The 21,139-nt window shown below is 47.3% G+C and overlaps 1 protein-coding gene and 1 pseudogene across 1 annotated transcript in view; both read left to right on the top strand.

The window, feature by feature from the left end:
• Positions 1–20,949, top strand: part of LOC101659634 (serine/threonine-protein kinase DCLK2) — a 69,079-nt gene extending 48,130 nt beyond the window's left edge. The window contains exons 9-14 of the mRNA XM_045295818.1: positions 4,832–4,965; positions 5,338–5,415; positions 15,150–15,246; positions 15,858–15,938; positions 17,193–17,309; positions 20,641–20,949. Coding sequence (XP_045151753.1) covers positions 4,832–4,965; positions 5,338–5,415; positions 15,150–15,246; positions 15,858–15,938; positions 17,193–17,309; positions 20,641–20,763 — 630 coding nt within the window. The 3' untranslated portion in view covers positions 20,764–20,949. The remainder of the gene's footprint in view (positions 1–4,831; positions 4,966–5,337; positions 5,416–15,149; positions 15,247–15,857; positions 15,939–17,192; positions 17,310–20,640) is intronic.
• LOC101640915 lies at positions 9,579–14,347 on the top strand (annotated as a pseudogene).
• Positions 20,950–21,139: the final 190 nt, after the last annotated feature.

The raw sequence follows: 21,139 nt of genomic DNA, 5'->3' as shown, positions 1-21,139 counted from the left end.
TGGGGATGGGGATGGGGATGGGGTGGGGGCAGGCATTTGGGGACCACACAGGACCGGAGCCCTTGGTGGTGGTGTGCTTATTCAGATTGACTCAGAGCTTATCTTTAAGTCCAGGCCACAGCCAGGGTTCTGAGGAATTGAACAATCATATCACCACCACTAGATGCAGAATGTATTGCAGAATGATACAGTACAGGAAATGGTCTTGGTTGGAGCCCTAGCGTGGCTACTGACTAATGACTGGAGTTCCTTGTGCCTCAGTTTCCACCTCAGTCACGTGGAGATGGCAGTTCTTTTCCTTTGGCCCGGAAAATTCACTGCCATCAAGTCACGGCTGGCCCATAGCAGCCTTATGGGTCAAGGTGGAGCTGCCCCTGTGGGTTTCTGAGACCAGCACTCTCGGGGGAGTAGAAAGCCTCCTCTTGCTCCTGAGGAGCCGCTGGTGCTTTCAAACTGCCGACCTTGCGGATTGCAGCCCTCCTTGTACCCACCACACCGCCAGCGTCCTTGTGTGCCCAGAGGGTGAGATAGTGTGTGAGTGGACACTGAAACTGCCACAGGCCTGTGAGTGTGTCAGTTAAGGCCTTTGGAGTGGCTGTTCATTATGCACCAGGTGACTAAGATCAGTCTCTTGTAGCTGAATAAAAGTGGAAGGAAGTCCCCAATTCTCTTACAGAGACTCCTTTATTGAGTCTTAAACAGACAACCCATCTGGATGGGGATCATCAGCACCAGGCCACAATGGTGCCAAAGGGTGCACAGCCATGTGGCTGTAGCCGTGTGGCTAATCAAAGAACGAGGAAATCGCCACAGAGCCGTGATGGGTGGCAGGCCCACTCGTCTCTCACAGGTGGGAAGGGACCCTGACTGGGTATGTCCTCTATTGCACATCAGAACAGGTCAAGGACTATCTCGGCCGGGAGAAGACTCATGACCACATGGCCCTAGGACCCTGGCAAGTAAGTCCCTGAGGGTGATACTTCCCCCTTAGGCTGCCAACACCCCAACCCACTGCCATCCAGTTGACTCCAACCCAAACGGATACCTTATATAGACATTCTGAGGCTGTAAATATGTAGTGCAGCCTAGCTCAAGAGTGGCTGGTGGGTTTGAACTGCTCACCTTGTGGTTAGTAGCCCAAGGAGTAACTACCATACCACCAGAGCTTTTACTGGAAACCATGACCTTTTGGAAAGCACAGTGGTTCTCAACCGGTGGGTTGTGACCCCTTTGGGGGTCAAACGACCCTTTTACAGGGGTCGCCCGAGTCATAACAGTAGCAAAAATACAGTTACAAAGTAGCAACAAAAATAATTTTATGGTTGGGGGGTCACCACAACATGAGGAACTGCATGAAAGGGTCTCGCGGCATTCGGAAGATTGAGAACCACTGCTCTAATACAAAACAAGTATATATATATATACTGTATATGTGCGGGGGCTTCAAAAAGTTCATGGACAGTGGAATGAAAAGCTAATGGAATTTGTATGAATAAGTGTGTGTGTATATATGTACATACATATACTTAAATATATTTCTCTTTTGAAAAGCTTCTTCAGCTCAGATTTGAAATTTACTCCTATTATCCTTCACATATTTTCCTGGGTCTAGCATTGAGGAGAAATGAGGCAGATGAAATACTGTGATTTCAGACTTGTCTGCCCTTACAACACTTCCCTTCTGATGTTGAGCCCAGGAGTACCTCCGGCCGAGACATAGCTCAGTGACTATAGACTGTTGATTCCCTTCCTACTTGTGCTCCTGTGTCTGACTCTGAATTCCTTACTGAGGATGTGAAAAGTGAGAGTTTGGGGACTTCTGAGCAGCTGACAACAGCCACTGAATAGCCCGGGGCCTCTCCAAACTGCATGTTTAAAACAAACACAACTTTTCAAAACAAAAGTACCTAATGAGTTATTCTTCAGTTGTAAAAACAAAATAATACTAGCATTAATAAAACTTTTTAAACTGTCATGATGCAGACATTTCGTAAATGTTGTTTATAATATTTTTATCACGGCAATTACTTAAGGAATTTTCCCCTGCAGTCTGGGATTTTGTTAAATGCGCCATAAACTCTGGACGTGATTCTGTACCTCAGATCGCTCTCTTTAATGTTTACATTAACGATTATGGATGGGAGTCATCCTGTTGACTGTGGCATGATTTGGAACCAGCGTCTGATGCTTTAGGCTAAATCATTAATAGGTTTGGATACATTTCTGCTCTGTTGTGGGCTGACCTAGAATTAGGACTGCCTGGGAGGGACCAAAAATCCGCACTTTCACTCCTCTCAGCGTTTTGAAGTCTAACAGTGTGTTCTGAGTCTGCATTCCATACATGAAAACAGACCAAGTTCAAATAGTAAAGGTGAGAAATATTCTTACTAAGCTTGGAAGATAATGAAGGTAAGGAAGGCGATTTTCAGATCATCATTTTAAATTTAGAATGTCAGTGAAGATTGGGGGGTCACAGTTAGGGGGAACCTTGAGATGCTTGAAGCTTTTTTTTTTTTTTTTTGAGTATATAATATCTCTCACTCTCCTTAAGAATCAGACTAATGGATGGGGCTGTTAGCATGCTTATCTTGAAAACCATAGTTTCCTAAATGGGTTTCCTTCTCTGCTAAGTAGTGAATTGAGATGAATATCTGGCGCAGTTCACAGTAAGCTAGGAGGGAAAACAAACTATGTGTTTATGATAGAGGAAGACATTACATGAACATAGGGTAGCTCTCTACCATTGTTTTTCTTCTTCATGAAACTCAGCCTGGATACCCAAGAGACAAATACGGTCATTCTTAGTTCAATATAAACCATGCCCTCCTGTATACTTGTCTACTTCCATTTAGAATGTAGCTTTGGGGCTTTTATCCCAAAAGGAAACTTTACTTACATATGGAATTAAAGTAGTGGTTACGCACTCATCAGGCTGCGAGCCGCATGGTTGGCAGTTTGAAACCACCAGCAGCTCCTCGGGAGAAAGACTGGGCTTTCGACTCCCGCACACAGTCAGTCTCTGAGGCTCCCGGCGGGGTCGCTATGAGTCAGCATTGACTTGGCAGTGAGTGTGGTTTGGTCTGGGACCAATACCTTTGAATATTTTGGAAACTATTGAAATGTTATAGGACATTTAAAATAAATCCTTCACACGACCACTTAGAGATACACTTGTTAGCATCTCTGGTATAGTCTGCATAAGTAATTTGATCATTTCTTTTTATTTTGTGTAATCAGTGAATATCTTCCATGTGGGGTTTTGTTTGTTTGCTTTGAAAGTGATTGCTAGTGACATCCTGTTTTGTCATGGGGAAGCACCATGACTTGTTAAGTCACTGTCCTGTGAGCCAGGAGTCTCTGGGTAGTACAGAGGGGAAGCACTGGACTGCTAACTGGTGGGTGATTAAAACCCATCCGGAGGTATCTTGGAAGACAAGAAATCTGCTTCCTAGAGCTCACGGCTTGAAACCTGCGGGCACACTCATAACATCACTGTGAGTCAGGAGCCACTAACAACAGCAAGGACCCTGCCAGCCATTTGCATGGCTTCTAGTGTTCAAGAAATAGTCGGTGCTTTTTGAAACATTAGGTGTCCTTGTGTAAAACCTTTGGTTCCTAGAAGCGTAGTTACCGGCTCATAAATCTTAAATTCAGTACTCATTGCTGAAATGCTTTCTGGAAAAGATGTTTTAGTTCAAGCCTTAACAGCCACATCTTTACTAGCGTGTGTGTATGTGTGTGTGTGTGTGTGAGAGAGAGAGAGAGAGAGAGGGAGAGAGAGAGAAAGAGAGAGAGAGAATATCATCTAATCAGTCGATCCTTGCAGCAAAGAGTAGGAATATTTACTGAGCCCTGTTTCAAGCTTCTTTTTTAATTCTCACACCAGCCCCAAGCGGCTTGTCCTCCTCCTCCCAGTTCCCAGATGAACACACAAGCCAACAAGGTGAAGTGATTTTCTAAGGTCCACACCACCAGAGAGGGATTCAAGTTTAGGGCTATGTAATTGCGAGTTCATTTTCCAAGCTTTTGCTCTGTGTTGTAGTTCCATTTCAGCACTGACCATACAGAGAACAAACCTACCCAACCCTAGGATTTTATTTTCTAAATTAAACATACACGTCTCTCAAGAACACTTAAAAAGCACTTCATAAATACCATTTCTTAGACTTTCCCTTACCTCACACAGAGTAACTGCCCACGGAAGACCAGCATCCCACCCCCAGGCTGATGGGCAGCTTTGGGCCACCTCAGGAATGAGCGGCCCAGGGTGTTCAGTAGACCCCGGCGGGAAGCATTTCTGCAAAGGTGGAAGATAGTGTTTCTGCAAATTTCATTCAGTTGTGCAATCTCTCTGAGAAGAAAAGAGCTTTCAAGCAAAAGTGCAGTATCCCCAAAGACTTCAAACTCACTCTTACCTCGTGGATTCCGACTCATGGCTTCCCTGTGAGACAATGTCAAACTGCCCCTTGGAGTTTTCCAGATTGTGACTCTTTACAAGTGTTAAGTGACTGAGTAGATGGTGGTTTCGAACTGCTGACCTTGTGGTTAGCAGCCCAATACATAGCATTCATAACATAAGAAATGAAATTCAAAAAATGAAAGAAATGAAATTCCTTTTGCATTTATTCCTGTCTGAGGAAATTTTTTAAAGGTTGTGGGGGGAAGTCCCATTATCTTTTAACTGCAAGTTTCCACAAACTTTTGGAAGTTCCCTCCTACCTGTGGCCTTTCAGCCTAATCTCACAGGCTGTCTTGTAATCACTGATGGAGAAACAAGCACAAACAAACAAAAGCCCAGCTGCTACTGATGATTGACTGGTTTCCGTTCCAGGTGTGTGAATATCCTGACGGCACCAAGTCTTTGAAATTGGGAGACTTTGGGCTGGCGACGGTGGTGGAAGGACCCTTGTACACAGTCTGTGGCACACCCACCTACGTGGCTCCAGAGATCATTGCTGAAACTGGGTGAGACACTCCTGGCGGGCTTGCTGGGTGCTCTAATGTGGGGGGTTAGTTAGAGTGACATGACTTCTGCGGCCTGTGCAGGGCTGCAGTATTCTTGGGGGTGGGGGTGGGGGTGGGGGTACCTCAGCAACTGGAGTGCATGCTCAGATGGCCAAGAGCCCTAGACCGGCCTGGGAAGTACGGCGGCCATCCTCAAGATTGTGGCTCTGTGGGGAACAGTGGGTGCCGTTGCCTTCGACGTGAAGTGAGCAGTGTGACACTGGAAAGGCCCTTTCTGCTGACAGAGGCATGCTGTGGATGTGGAAGGGCTCCTGGGAGCGTGCGGTGAGTAAGACTGCGCCCTCTCCCCTCCCACCCACTCTGTTTCCCCAGCTATGGCTTGAAGGTGGACATTTGGGCAGCAGGCGTGATCACCTACATACTGCTCTGTGGATTCCCACCCTTCCGCAGGTCAGTCAGCAGTGCCTGTGCATGGCAGCATTTGGGTTGTAAATCACCTGTCTCTGATTAGGAAACAGATATTTCTGGTGATCAGGACTGGTTGGTCGCTGAGAATTCGCTTAAGAACTATGCAGTGAACTGGGTGAGAGCCCAAACTCAATGGGACTCTGTTGTTTTTCCAGGTCCTGCAAGTTCTCTGCCTCTGACAGAGCAGTCTTACTGCTTGCCCATCACTCTCCATTGGTGTAAGGAGTTTCCTGCCTTACACAGATTCTGACTCTCCTAGGTTTTAATATATAAACATATTTGCCCTTTATGGGGGAAATGAAGTTGTGGTAAAATATACATAATACATTTGCCATCTTCATTCCATGATGCTCACCTTCCCGACACGATCGCTGAAGACAAAGCGGGTGCATAAGTAAATGTGGTGAAGAAAGTTGATGGTGCCCGGCTATCAAAAGATATAGTGTCTGGGGTCTTAAAGGCTTGAAGATAAACAAGCAACCATCTAGCTGAAAAACAACAAAGCCCACATGGAAGAAGCACACTAGCCTGTGTGATCACAAGGTGTCGATGGGATCAGGTATCAGGCATCAAAGAACAAAATATCATATTGTGAATGAGGGGAGTGCGGAGTGGCAACTGGACATCCCCTTACAGAAAGGTCTCGGGGAGGAGATGAGCCAGTCAGGGTGCAGTGTAGCAATGATGAAGCATACAACTTTCCTCTAGTTCTTACATGCTTCCTTATCCCCACTATAAGGATCCCAATTCTACCTTACAAATCTGGCTAGACCAAAGGATGTACACTGGTACAGATAGGAACTGGAAACACAGGGAATCCAGAGTGGATGATCCCTTCAGGACCAGTGGTGAGATTGGCGATACCAGGAGGGTAGAGGGAAGGTAGGGTAGAAAGGGGGAACCGATTACAAGGATCTACATATAACCCCCTCCCTGGGGGACAGACAACAGAAAAGTGGGTGAAGGGAGATGTCAGACAGTGTAAGACATGAAAAAATAATAACAATTTATAAATTATCAAGGGTTCATAAGGGAAGAAAGATGGGGAGGGAGGGGAAAAATGAGCTGATACCAAGGGCTCAAGTAGAAAGCAAATGCTTTGAGAATGATGATGACAACAAATGTGCTTGACACAATGGATGGATTTATGGATTGTGATGAGAGTTGTACAAGCCCGCAATAAAATAATTAAAAAACAAAACAAAAAACCATTTGCCATCTTAACCAGTTTTAAGTGTACAATTAAATGGCATTAATCACATCCCCATCACCACAATCCATTTCCAAATGTTGTTCTTCCGCTTAAGCAGAAACTCAGGACCCCTTTAAGTACTGACTACCCTTTCCCCCCTTCTCTTCAGCCCCTGGGAACCACTAATAAATACTTGTATGCGTGCGTTTGCCTGTTCTAAAGATTTCGTGCTCTATGAGGCTGTAGTCCCGTTGTCCGTTGGTGTCTGCCTTATTTTACAGACTATTAATGTGCATTGATTGGGCACGCTTTGGATGTGAGGCCAAGATCCTGTGAGTTGCTAGTCTTTCATAAGACACACCCACAGTGCAGCGTCTGTACTTTCTGACCTCAAGTCTCTTTAACGTGGAGGGAGGACTTAAAGATGATTGTGAAGCGATTGGAATCCTTCCAGATAGGTCCTTTCCCCAGCTCTCAGTCATTGTTTCTTCTACTTAAAAAAATAAGAAAAACCATTTACTTCTTGGATAAACTTTCCACGGCCTTCACCCAAGTTCTCATAGGAACAGAGACTTTTGCTTTTTCAGTGCAGCAGTTCACATACTGCATACTGTTTAATCAACAAGTGGATTTATAAATACATCTAGAGTAAACAGCCTGGGGAACAAACACTGCACACTGCACTTTACTTGGTGCGAGTTTTGATGGAAGAAACTCAGTTTGCCCCCGCCCTTTGGGTGCACAGGGTGAGAGAGGGGCTTCAGCCACAGCTCCTCCCTTGATCCATTTTATCAACTGCTGATTAGAGTTGCTATGAGTCAGCATTGACACAGTGGACCTGAATTTTAGGACAAATGACATCAAATCAGAAGCACATCACATAGTGCATAATTGGTCTTCTTGATCTCTCTCTGCCTTTAAATCCCTTCCTTTGTTCATTTTACAGCTCTTTATTGAGTGACTTTGTGCCCCAGGCACTATGGTAGGTATTGGGAAATGACCAGAACCCAAACCCACTGCCATCGAGTCAAGGCCAACTCAGAGTCAAGGACTCTGTACAGCTCTTCCAAGGCTTTGTAAATCAGTGGGAGCAGGAAGCCTCATATCTCTCTCTCTCTCTCTCTCTCTCTCTGTCTCTGTCTGTGCAATTGGTGGGTTTGAACCATCAGCCTTGTGGCAACAGTCCAAGGCTAACCCTCTGGCACCACCAGGGCTCCTTGCTGGGAAACAAAGGGGAGATCAGAGCCTAATCCCCAAGCTCTTGGTGTTTCTGATCTAGCATGGGTCAGGAAGTGTCATTAAGCAGTCAGCCTGGGGGCAATTAGAGTGCAGTTTCTTTCCCGAGCTAATCCATGTTAAGATCAGTTGGGGGAAATGGTATTAGCAAAGGCTTTTAGAGAAATGTATCCACCCATCAAGCAGCCCTGGCGGCACAGTGATGAAGCCCTTGGCTGAGACTTTGTGAGGTTGGTGGTTTGAATTACTTTGGCACTTTGGGAGAAAGGTACTGAATGATGACGACCTTGGGGACCTTCCAGGGCAGTTTTACCCTGCTAGTAGTGACGATGCTGAGTGAGTGTGAGTTGGAAATGATGCAGACATCAGTGGGTTTGGGTAGTTTTGTGGTGGTTGTTATTGTTGCTTTGCATGCTCACAACTCCCTCTAGTGTTGCTCGCTGCCAGTGCAGCCTGGCATTTTTTTTCTCCCCCTTTGGCTTTGTATGGGACTTAAGGGCACGGGTGCGTGCGTGTGCGAGTGTCAGAGAGAGCAGCTAGTTGAGCAGTTCTCGTTTGTCGTGACTGTTTTCCAGTGGCCAGCAGCTCCTCCATGCACCTGGCTAATCAGGCACAGTCCAGCTCCGGGCTCAAAGCTGCTGTCCTCGCTGCCTGTTTGCAGAAGTTGGTCAGGTAGCTTGAGCGAATTCACGTTTCAAACTCAAGACAACGCTTTTCCTTTTTCATACTGTGTTGTAAAGAAATAGGATGTCGAATGTTAACGGCTAACTAAAGAAGCCATATTCACAGTATACAGGGCATTGGGGAGATGTTTTGTGGCGACCTGGAGAGCAAATGACAAGTATGGTGAGGTCAACTATTAGTTTATAGAATACAGTTATACCTAAAAGTCCTTCAGACATTACAAAATATCTTCTTTGTTTTACATAAAACCCAAAACCCACCTCTTTGCCATCCGGCCGATTCCCCCCACAGCAGCCCTAGGGAAGAGGGCAGAACTGTCTGAAGGCGTTTGAGACTCTTTACAGGAGGAGGAAGCCTCCCCTTTTCCCCAAGAAACAGCTGGTAGTTTTGAATGACTGACCAAATCATATTAAGAGGAATGTCTTGAAACTTAGATTTTTCAGGTTTTAGGCTTATTTGAAGAGCATTTTCCTTCCTCCAGTCTTTTTCAGTCCTAGATTCATTGTTGCATTTAAAAAGATACGGATTTTCTATTTTTTCAGAGGCAACCAAATTTTTCGTTTTTGCCTAAGCAAGTCTATTCTCAGGGTTGGTGGCCAACATTATTATTCATACAACTGAATTCAGATTTTAATGTTGTTCTTAGAACAATAAACACCCACCACAGTGAGCCCCATAAATGAAATGTGTGAACGTGACCTGGGCAATAGCTCACAGTGTGCTCCCGCTTCCTAGCTCTGGCCGTGTGCAGTTGGCCACTGGGAAGAGAGAGGATGCAAACTCTTTTGTGGTTGGTGCCGTTTTCCTTCGTGGATATTTTCAGACTGAGCACCACCTGGACGCAAGAGCTGTATTGTCTTAGAATGGGAATGCTTCCTGAAACCTTGCAACCAGGTTGCAGAGTGTTTATAAAACCTCTGGTTTCCGCAGTGAGCTGGAGGGTCCTGGAGCAGGGAACTCGGGCCAAGCTTTCTGTTTTGAAAATTGCCATAGTTTATCCTGCAACATTTATGATTAGAATCAACAATGTCAAATGGCCAGCTCACCTGACGTGGTTGTCTTCTCGTCGCCTACACGCTTAAAGTCTGGCTCAGTATATGCACCTCTTAAAAGTATTAATCTTTCAAGACCTGATAATGAAACTGTGGAATAAATTGGATCATTCTTACAGAATTGTTAAGTCAACACTTTTGCTCTATCAAAGTCCAACCACAGGTCCTTTTCCCACTAAAACAGTTGGAAATGATCAGAAGGCTAAGAATTAGGACAGCCAGTACTGCACTGCTGGGACCTGGGCTTTGGCTCTTGCATACAGGCGCATTGATGATGACAAAGGAAGGACCCATGAACTGGAGCATTCAGCTATAAAGTGTACGAGAGGGATTGTCTACTGCTATATGCGTCAGGCTGATAAGTACAGCAATTGAAACAGGATCCGCACCCAACCACATGTCTGCACTCCATTTTCAATGGGTACCCAGGAGATGAATTATTTTCCTAGGAGGAGTATGGTCATCTTCAGATAAATGCAGTGTCACTTTACCTTCTTGACCTTGTGGAAATGATTTCTTCAGGACTCCAGATTATCTACAACACTGATGAGGTCTCTTTCATTCAAAACCTGTGGAAAGAGTTTACCATGTGCCAGATGTCGGTGTTTGGGAAAGAGGAAGTAAATATAACAATGGTGGGACTGAGCTACATTCAAGCTCTGTTGGCCTAGCAAAAGCAGCTCTAGATGCAATTAATGGATTCAACCATTTTGGCAATCAGGGCTGTTCTTGGTCAGTTATATTTGTGGATCTTGATGCTCCCAATCGCAACAGACAAACATTGTGTTCACCCAGAGAATCCAGATCTCATAACACAGATGCTGCCCTGCGCCCTTGCGTCAGTTATCCTGCATTTGCTCTGGACGATGACGTTCTCTTTAGCCAGACTCTTGATGAAGTGGTTAGAAAATTAAAAGGAAAATATGGATTTAAGCATTTCTTGAGAGATGGATACAGAACATTGGAAGATCCCAACAGACGCTACTACAAACCAGCTGAAATTAAACTCTTTGATGGCATTGAATGTGAATTTCCCATTTTTTCCCTGTGCATGATGATAGATGGACTTTTTAGAGGGAATCCTACAAGTAAAGGAGTGTCAGGATCTTTTAACTCCAGTTCTGCATCAGACTACAGAAGGATATCCTACCTGTACCAAAGTGTTATTATGTGCCAGCTGACTTTGTAGATATTGAAAAGAACCACCCTGGTAGTCAAAAGAGATTTCCTAGTAACTGTGGGTGTGATAGAAAGCTGTTTCTTTGTGGACAAGCCCTTTACATCATTGCAAAACTTCTGGTTGATGAATTAATCAGTCCTAAAGACATTGATCCAGTCCAGCCCTATGTCCCACTACAGAATCAACATAATGTGAGCACGAGATGTTCTAATCTGGGGCCCCCGGAAAATGATTTGGTAGTTCATGTAGCACTTGTAGCAGAAAGCCAACAGCTTCAAGTTTTTCTCAACACCTATGGTATTCAAACTCAAACTCCTCAACAGGTCGAACCCACTCAGATTTAGCCTCAGCAGGAGCTTGTGAAAGCTTATTTCCACCAGGGTGTCAATGAGAAGTTAGGACTTGCTGGGAGGCCAGATAGGCCCACTGGCTGCCTGGGTACATCAAAGACTTACCGCATTGGAAAGACTGTAGTTTATTACCCCATCATCTTTGACCTCAGTGATCTCTACATGTCTCCAGATGTTGTACTACTGATAAATGACATAAAGAATGCACTACAGTTCATTAAGCAATACTGGCAAATGCATGGATGTCCACTTTTCCTTGTTCTTATACGTGAAGACAATATAAGAGGTAGCCGTTTCAACCCCACATTAGATATGCTGGCCTCCTTTAAAAAGGGAATGGTTGGAGGAGTCAGAGTTCATGTTTGTCGTCTACAGACACTAATATCTGGAGCTGTAGTAGAACAACTTGACTTTCTATGAATCAATGACAGAAGAAGTTCCAGAATTTAAGAGTTTTGAAGAACTTGAACTTCCCAAGCATTCAGAAGTCAAAAGACAAAGCAGCACCCCAGTGATCCTGAACTGCAGCAGCAGCCTGATGTCACCATTACTGAATGGAGAAACAAACCCTCTCACGAAATTCTTCAAAAACTGATTGACTGCAGTTGTCTAGCTAGCCAATCCATCCTGCTGGGTGTACTGCTCAAAAGAGAAGGCCCTCACTGTATCTCAAAGGAAGGTACTGTTTCTGATCACACTGAGAGAGTCTATCGAAGAGCTGGCAGCCACAAGCTTTGGCCGGTTGTTCGCCATGCGGCAAGTCTTTTAAGTAAAGTAGTGGACAGCCTTGCCCCATCCATTATTAATGTTTTAGTGCAGGGCAAACAGGTAACGCTGGGTGCATTTGGGCATGAGGAAGAGGTTATCTCTAATCCTTTGTCTCCAAGAGTGATCAAGAACATTATCTACTATAAGTGTAACACCCATGATGAGAGGGAAGCAGTCATCCAGCAAGAACTGGTTATCCATATTGGCTGGATCATCTCCAATAACCCTGAGTATTCAGTGGCATGCTGAAAATACAAATTGGATGGATCATCCATGCTATGGATTATGAGCTACAGATCCGTGGTGGAGACAAACCAGCCATAGACTTATATCAGTTTGTTACCTAGTAAAGTTAACTTCTATTGGATATTCTCCAACCTCAACAGAATACAAGGTGTTGGCTGAACAGGCGTCAGATCTATGGGTCTTTGAATAGAACTCCCACTGGGTTCTATGACTGAGTGTGGCAAATCCTGGAGCGCACACCCAATGGTATGGTTGTAGCTGGGAAGCATTTGCCAAAGCAACCCACCCTGTCAGATATGACCATGTATGAAATGAATTTCTCTGTACTTGAAGACATTGGGAAAAATTGAGCAGCCAAAATATAGACAAATTATTGTGGAGTTACTAATGGTTGTATCCATTGTAGAAACCTGAACTAGAATTTCAAGACAAAGTAGATCTAGACAAACTGGTGGAAGAAGCATTTCATGAATTTCAAAAAGATGAGAGTCGGCTGAAAGAAATTGAAAGACAAGATGACATGACTTCCTTTTACAGCACTCCTCCTCTGGGAGGAGGAGGATCATGCAGCTATTTGACAAAGGTTGTGATGAACCTGCTGCTGGAAGGAGAAGTCAAGCCCAGCAATGATGACCCATGTCTGGTTAGCTAGTGAGGAAGATAGGACATACATTATCTAAAGTGTTTGGAGCTTAATCAGGACAGCCATTAATGTAAGCACTCACCGCGCTGGTGAAGTAGCTGAGCAGAATGATTTAGATCTGTGCATGCCATAGCAAATCTAATGGTAAGAAAGGTTTTAATCAAGTGAAAAGTCTCATGATTATGCCAACAACAATAAAAGTCTTTACTGAACAATAGAAATAGCTTATGAATTAAAATTCCACCTCTGCATGTTTCATGAGCAGATAGCTCATGATGTTTTACTCTTTGGATTAAATTCCCACTTTAATACCCTTAAAAAATGAATTTTCCAACTTGTAATGCACACAGAAAAAGTACTGAGAGAATTGTAAACAAGTCATTCGGCTGATGATATTTTGATTCTCGGTAACTGAATTATTGTATTTTAGTATAAAGAGCTTTTGTTCAAATTTTTTTTTGGTTAACATGCCTGTGGTTTTGTACTTGTGCTTACTGTCGAGATTGGATTAAAATACCATGTAATCTATACTGTATCAAACATGTCTTAGCGCCTACTAAAAATAGAACATGTGTGGGATTATTCAGAAGTACACTAAATTATAGGACTGTAACTTAGTTTGTACTAGAAAATAGTGAATTAAAAGTCATGAAATTAAAAAAAACAAATCTGGTTTCATCAGAGTATCGTTTCTCCTTTGGAAACACGTGACCACAAAGGCGGTGAGATTGTCGTCAGCATTGTGTTCTTGTGGGGGACTCGGGAGCCTGGCCTAATTGCTGAGTCAGCCTCGGCTTTGCTTTTCGAGTTGGGCTATTTTAGCAAGGACCGAAGGCTGTATCTTTTTGTTGCGGGCGGTTTCTAACTTTTAAGCTATTTATTCATAAAGTAAAGCTTTAAAGCTCTTTTTTGAAGGTCTTTTCAAAACCGTCGTCTCCTGGCGCCCTCTGGCCTTCTGAGGTTGTGTCCTGAGGTAGGCTGTGCACTCACGTCGAAGGAGCAGTGAGCCAAGTGCCATCAGCAGGGCAGTCGCAGTGGGCAGGAGATAATGCATTTAGACATCCAGTGGGAGAGAGTTGGCAGGCACTTCAAGACATTCCCTGGCTATCTGGTGTGACCTGTGTGCCTCAGGGTGCCTCTGGACCCAGACACCATGGAGCTGTATGATTCACTGGGATGTGACTGGGTGTCATGGTATTCAGTGAGTGCCCACGTGCCCCTCACTATAACAAGAATGAGGCAGCCACACCCACACATGGCCCCGGAGTTCATCTCCAGGCACTGCCCTAAACAATCTGTTTCTGGACATGCCAGCCTTTGCCCCCTTGAGGTCGATAGTGGAACCACCTCCTGACCTGATGTATGGGGCTCCCAGGCGAGCCCTGGGACCCACAGAGGCTGTTGAAGGGAGATTCTGTGAGAAGTCCCAAGAGAAATGGTGCACGTTTCCCAGCGATTCCGCTCATGATGTGCCCGTGACCTCCCCTGCAGGCCTTGTGATGGCCCACTCGAGGGGCTGCCTGCTCTGCACTTCGGCTGCCCAGGCAGCTGCCAACTGTGGCCTGTGCCCGTGGAGATGCAGTGTCCCAGGTGGGCGGGTGCATTCCGTGTCGGCAGTCCCATGGCACTCAGAGTAACCCGATAGCACAGAGTAGAAGTACCTCATCAGAGTTGGGGGGCAGTAACTCTTTATAGAAGCAGACTACCACATCTTTCTCCCGTGGGTTAAACCCCCAACCTTTTAATTAACATCTCATGCTTGACCCCGTGCCACCAGGACTCAAATAGGCACTTATTCATGAGCCATGAGCTTGGGCGGGCGGCGCTGCTGGCTGGGTTGGGAGGCCGCTCACCTGTGAGCAGGGAGGATGTGCCTCCACCTGTGCGAGTCCCCTCCTCTGAGCTCAGATGAAAGTCAAGCCCAAGGAGCTAATTATTTCATGAATATTTTGTTCAAACTCTGAGCTCCATGGGACGTTTTCATGGTTTTGTGGTTCCCGGTTCTTTTGTAGACTTTGGCAGTGTTATTGGAGAACCGATGGAGAAAGGAATTGCGAGGCGCTGGGAGCCGGAGCCTCGGTTTTCCTGCGCCATGGGGGCCGTGGCGGAATAAGTGAAGGGGCTTGCTGAAATGCTCTTCCGAAGGGAGAACTGGCCTTGTTGGTGGCTTCCGTTTCTCCTTGAGTCTGTCCCTTGGACTCCCAGGCCTCTGCTCCTGTGCCTGGCTCCATTTCTGAACGGGACCACGCGCCCTCACACAGTGGGTTGCGTTGCCCCCTCCCCCGGGCCCCGTTGTTGTCGGAGAGCTGCGTGGTGACCCAGCGTGGTGACCCTGACCCTCTTCGTGTTTCTGTCCGTGCCGTAGTGAGAACAATCTCCAGGAAGATCTCTTTGACCAGATCTTGGCGGGCAAGCTGGAGTTCCCGGCTCCCTACTGGGATACCATCACGGACTCGGCAAAGGTACTCACACAGCCTGCTTCTCGGCCTTGGGTTGTGTGCACGGGCCTTGGGTTGTGTGCACGGGGTCCGTCAGGCTCCTGTCTGCAGCAGTTAGGTGGGGCAGCTCTGGGACTGAGCTCCAGGGACCGCCTTCACTTTCTGTGCACGCGGCTGCTTGCCCTCTCTCCTGTGGTGGAGTGTCCAGAGCTCCCAGCCAATGCACCTTTCAGCCCTACCTGCTCATCCTCCTGCTGATGCAAGACACCGGAGCATACTACGTCTCCTCCTCAAAGGGTAGGAATGAACTAGGGAGACTGGCCGAGTCACCGACCGAGAGGGAGTGCAGTTTCTCGTGGTGGAATAATGGTAACTAAGGACTAGCTGTCTTCAGAGAGAACATATTGGTCCTTGGGAGGCGGCGAATGTAGACTCAAGAGAGACCCCCTCCTCTCCCTCCAGCTGCAGACATTAGTAGCTGTGTCCGCATCCACGTCTAGTGGGCTCCAGGGGTGGATGTGATGTAATAGCTTTGGAAGCTGAAGCGGTTGAGCAGCCATGCTGGCAAGCCTTTGGAGAGCTTGGTGCAAATTCAGATTTCTGCTTTGATGCTGGGCTTCCCTCTTTCTTTCCAGGAACTGATCAGTCAAATGCTTCAGGTGAATGTTGAAGCTCGCTGCACTGCAGGACAAATCCTACGTCACCCCTGGGTGTCAGTAAGTACCCACCTTGCTCAGCAGTGAATGTCTCTGTGTTCTGTGGCCACCAGCATCCTTCCTTCCTCACGCCCACCATGGTCTGCCCGCCCACAGCAGACACGTGGGCGTCTTTCTAGAGGGCCAGTAGCATGGGGGCAGGACCCCAGTTTCAACCCTGCCCTGGTTTGGAACTTGGGCAAGTCACTGTTCATTTCTGCTTCTGTTTCCTCTTCTGCAAAATGAAGGGCTGGCTGGGATGCTCCTTGAGGTGCCTTTCCGCTCTGGAACCCTGGGGTTCTGGGGTTGGAGAGGTTTTGTGATTTCCCCCTAAGATGAGCACGTTTCAAACCCTGAGCTCTGTTTCCTGGCACCTGACCATAGTCTTCCTGCAGCTTGATGGAGAAGTCCAGATAGCATGCCTCCCAAAGCCAAGTGGACAGCTGGTTAGCGTTCCTCTGGGGCGTAGGAAGCACCTGTGGATTTAGGGTAAATGCGATTTGCTAAACAGTGACTGGGTGCGAGCCTCTGTGTGGTTCAGATAGTCCATGGACTCAGCTGCTCACTGAAAATCCACCCAGGTGGTCTCCACAGAAGAAAGTCCTGGTGATGAACTTCCAAAAGCCAGCCCTTGGAAAGCCTGTGGAGCACAGCTCACCTGTGACACTCAGGGGGTGCCTGCCGGGAGCCAGAGTCGGCTCCTAGCAGCTGGGTTGGGTTTTGGTTGAGTGAGAGTTTGCACTGTCCATGTTCCGGAGGGCTCTAGGTGAAGGAAGTTAACTTGTGAGTCCAGCACTTGGGGAGTGTGAGCCCCTTCAATGCCTCATACCACCCTGACCTCGGAGTCACCTGAGCTCAGTGTCCTGGCTCTTGGACACCAAGGAGCTCTGAGACTAACACCCAACTGAATTCCTGTTTAACTGAATAACCAACTATTCATTCATTTTGGTGTTTTCATGGGAAGATGCAATGTGACGTCAGGGCCTTGGGGGGGGAGAGGCTCAGAAGGCAAAGAATCCTGCCTCCATGCCCCAGGATCCTGATGCTCGACTTGAGCTACTTCAGACCTGAGGGGCAGTGTGGATGGCACAGGGTCTTTCTGAGTGTGTGTGGCTGCTTGAATAACAAGAAGTATCATGTAAAGACTCACTGTTCCTCTAAACGTGTGGCTAAGTTGTGGCTTTAGCAAGCAACAGAGGTGCAGTTGTGGTTAAGGAAAAACAAATCTTGAGGATTAAAACTCAATGTATTTCTTTGGGTTTTTCCCCCTTACAGGATGATGCCTCCCAGGAAAATAATATGCAAGCGGAGGTGACAGGTAAACTAAAACAGCACTTTAATCATGCGCTCCCCAAACAGAACAGCACCACTACCGGGGTGTCAGTCATCATGGTAAGTGAACTCCATCCTGTGGCCGTGGCAAGCTGGTTAGTGTCTGGCTTGCTTCCTAGGCTGCCATTGAGCCTCATGAAGCCGGTAGCCACGAGCTGCCTCACCCAGAAGCAGGCGCCATCACATCCTGTGCTCACATCCTTTCGTACAGATTGGCTGCCACATGACGGGATGGAATTAGGCAGGTCCCCCACTGAGAAGCTCAGGGTCCCTGCTTTCTGCTCCCATCTCTATTCTGTCCAGAGAGGGCTTCCCAAGAGGAAAGGACTCCCTGCTAACACAGAACTTCAAACTTCAAACGCATTTTCAAACTTCAAAATGGGTTTTTCTTTTTTAAAGCCGTAGATTAGTCTTTAGGATTTGGGACAAGAATTAGTCCAAGTGAAGCAAATATATATATATATATATGAATATATATGTGTGTTTTGTGAAAGACAGTTTGGCTTTTTAAAGCTCTGAACTGTGTGTGTGTTTAGTATTATTTGTCAGGAATGGTAAGACTTGATAAGAAATCGCTAGCAGTGATCCCCATATTTTTTTCAAGCTTCCTTTTTGCCAGAATGTTGTAAAAGCAGTTTCTCTAAGGAACACAGCACATAAAAGCAAATGAAAAGGAACACCACCATTAAAGGAAACGAAGCAAAGAGGAAAGGAAAGAAAGAGTAAACCGGGTCCTAAGGAGCCTGTAAGCACACCCTGTAGGTCAGGCCCGAGCACACCAGAAACTGGGTCAAAAAGCCAGTCAAAAGGCCTCATCCCTCTCAGCACTGCCCACCACCCAGGGTCCCAGAGGGCCGGGTGCTACCTCAGAAGAGCCAGAGCCGGCTCTGTATGAGGCAGTGGGTGCCCAAGTCTAAGCATCTTGACCACCCCTGACAGCACTGGGTCCTCGGCAGCCAACAAGGCCCCGTGGGACACCTAACAGTGATGGGCCAGCGTTGCAACCATGTCACTCTTCTCTCAGCACAGCCCCCATGCCCTGGAAATGATTCTGTTCCCTGCCCAACTGCGGGGTGGGGGGGGGGGGGGAGTTGTTTGGTCTCATGGTATATTGGGGTGTAGGTCTGGAGAAGCTGGAGGGAACCCCCTACATAGACACAGTTGTACCACATACACATCACACATAGACCATGCACCCCACATACACTGATGCCACACATACACGCCACACAGCCCACACATGTATACGCCTACCCTTCCTACCATGTACACACCTAATCCCTCTTTCACATCCTCACACTATATACACCATATACACATCTTCCTTCATATACCCCCACATTCCTTACCCCTTACATGCCTTACATACATCACACACACACACACACACTCAACCCCTATGCACCACACCACACTGCACCAACACTCCACACACACACACCACTTGCATACACCAGCACCTCATACAGACTACATACTTGGACACATCTCCATACTATTTACACATACCTTCCCCTACTTACCCCCACATGTCCTGTACTTCCTAGCCCCACACATGCACACACACACAACCCCTTGTACCACATGCTACACATACACACACTGCACATACCCCAAATATTCCGCACACATACCTACACCATGTATAACATATACTAATACAACCTCCCCCTACATACTTTGCAGCCCCCATCCCATACACATACCCCACACTCAACCCTCATATACCAAACATAGATACACACACACATGCACACAGGTGCATACTTTGTGAATATGAAGTGCTCCGGTGTGTTAGTACTGAGTTTACACGTTGTCAGCACCCTCTGCTCTCTGCTCTCTGCTCTCACAGCCTTCTCCCGCCCCACTCATGGACAGCTGCATGCGTTAGTTAAATCCCACAGACTGCCCCGCTATGAGGCGTTTTCCGCCTTCCTTCCTCCAGAGACATCTGACATGGTGCCGGTCTGGGGGATGTTCTGTGCAAAGTCAGAGGAAGGTCTCGTGCATGGTGGTTTTCCTGAGAAAGCCAGGGGTGCCCCAGAATCACAGCCACACCCCTTTGAAAGAGCCATCTTGATAGGGCTAAGCTTATGAGAACAGTTTCAGGTGGTTCACTCCTGAGGCCTGGCATTAAAGGGGTGGATAAGGACCGTGAGAGCCATGTTATGTTTTAGGGCAGGCTCTGCTAAAATTCAGAACATTAAAAACATCTCATGAATTGACAATGTGTCATGGAATCCCTCCAGGGAGAGTGAAGAAGCTGGAAGGGAGGAGCCCCCACACACCAAAAGGTAGTGCCTGTGCATTGCTTAAGCCCCAGCATCTCCGGGGAGGAAAACAAAGCAGAATGTGGCCAGGACAGACAGAGCTCACTGCCGTGGTCTGCGGCACCTGGTCGGGCTCGCCTAAAGCTCTGACAGCCCAGCACTCAGCTGAGGTCCTAATGGAAGGAGATGGCCTTTCTACCACCTGAGGCTCTGCTCTGGATAATGATGCATAGACTTCCCTCAGAGCCAGTGTGTGGCTTTTAAAGGTCATTTTTCCATCGGCTGAGGAGAAGCCCAGCACTCAAAATTGCAGACCTGTGCACTCTAGCTGGTTATTGGTTTAAATGAAAAGAAACCCTTTACCATGTGGAATCCCGATGGCGACTAAAAAGGCGACGGGTTTAAATGCCTGTGAAGTCGTCATTTGGAAGGTGTTGGCAGAGCCTGGTCCCATGCTCCCTACTCTACTCCGCCGGCTGTTCGCTCTGAGGGCGGCTGAGCCACAGGGCCCCATTGGGAACCTGTGGGAGAAACCCATAGGCTTGCTTGTCTCTGGCTCTGTCAATGGCCAAAACACTGCCTGTGAATTTTGGCCAAAAAAGCAGTGGTGAGGAGAAAAGGCTTTCCTTGTGGATCTTGTGCTAACGTTCACCCAGCTCAGGGCATGGGGGAGGGGGGGAGGGCGAGGAGGTGTGTGTGTGTGTGTGTGTGTCGGGGGGCAGCTTGCAATGCTTCTGTGTCCTCGTCATCATTCCCTTCACCTGTGAATACCTGTTGTGCTGCCTGGCCTGGAAGTCAGATGTCCTTGGTATTAAATGTTTGGGGGGGTTTAAGCATTAAACATAATTAACCACAAAAGTATTCCCCCTGGTACTCAGATGATCCCAGACGTGAGGTCCTGTGGTTTCCTGCAGAAAACAATGGGAATAGGGTATACATGCTTTGAGGTTGAATCATCAGATTCCACTGCTGTCTCACTTAGAGAGCCTTACCCCCAGCGGTTTCTTCCAGGCATCTCCTCCCTGCCCTTTAGCGCCTGGGGTTCTGGTGCGGCTGGAGGTGTGGTGCGGCAGGCTGGACGATGGGAGCGTTGATGCTGTTATCTACGTTTCATTTGACAGTTTGAGAGACTTCAGAGTTTCACTCTTTCCCCTGTTGAGACTGTGGGAACCCTCGAAGCCAGAGCCTGGTATTCAACCTGCTGTGCTCAGCCCCGGCAGCTTCTCAGCCCCAGCCCTTCTTAAATCCGCTCGCCGGCCCTGAGCCACGCGGCCTGGGTCTCCCCAGCGCCTACTGACACATCTGCAGCCAGCCAAGCGCACCCCTGGAAAACTTTGATTTAACTGAACACTCGCAGCTTCCCGCACGCACTGCCTCCCTTCCGGATCATAAGCTGGCGAGTGTGAGGGGGTGGCCAGTGGCGGCCCCCTCCCCCTTCCTTCCTTCCTTCCTTCATGCCGGTTCCCTGCTGAGGTGGGCCAGAGCCTTAGGACAGGTGCCTTGGTGGGGGGGCTTGTGCTCGCCCCCCCCCCCCCCCCCCCCCCCCCCCCCAGCGCATATGGCTCCAAAGATGCGTTTTTTATCGACAGTGTCAAGTCAGCCAACCTGTGGGCCGAGAGG

The sequence above is a fragment of the Echinops telfairi genome, unplaced genomic scaffold (genome assembly GCF_000313985.2).
Source record: "Echinops telfairi isolate 266 unplaced genomic scaffold, ASM31398v2 ScPeMD7_5868;HRSCAF=6743_1, whole genome shotgun sequence".
NCBI classification, from domain to species: domain Eukaryota; kingdom Metazoa; phylum Chordata; class Mammalia; order Afrosoricida; family Tenrecidae; genus Echinops; species Echinops telfairi.
Note: the sequence above shows the minus strand (reverse complement) of the source record. Positions and strands in the feature narration are given on the sequence as shown.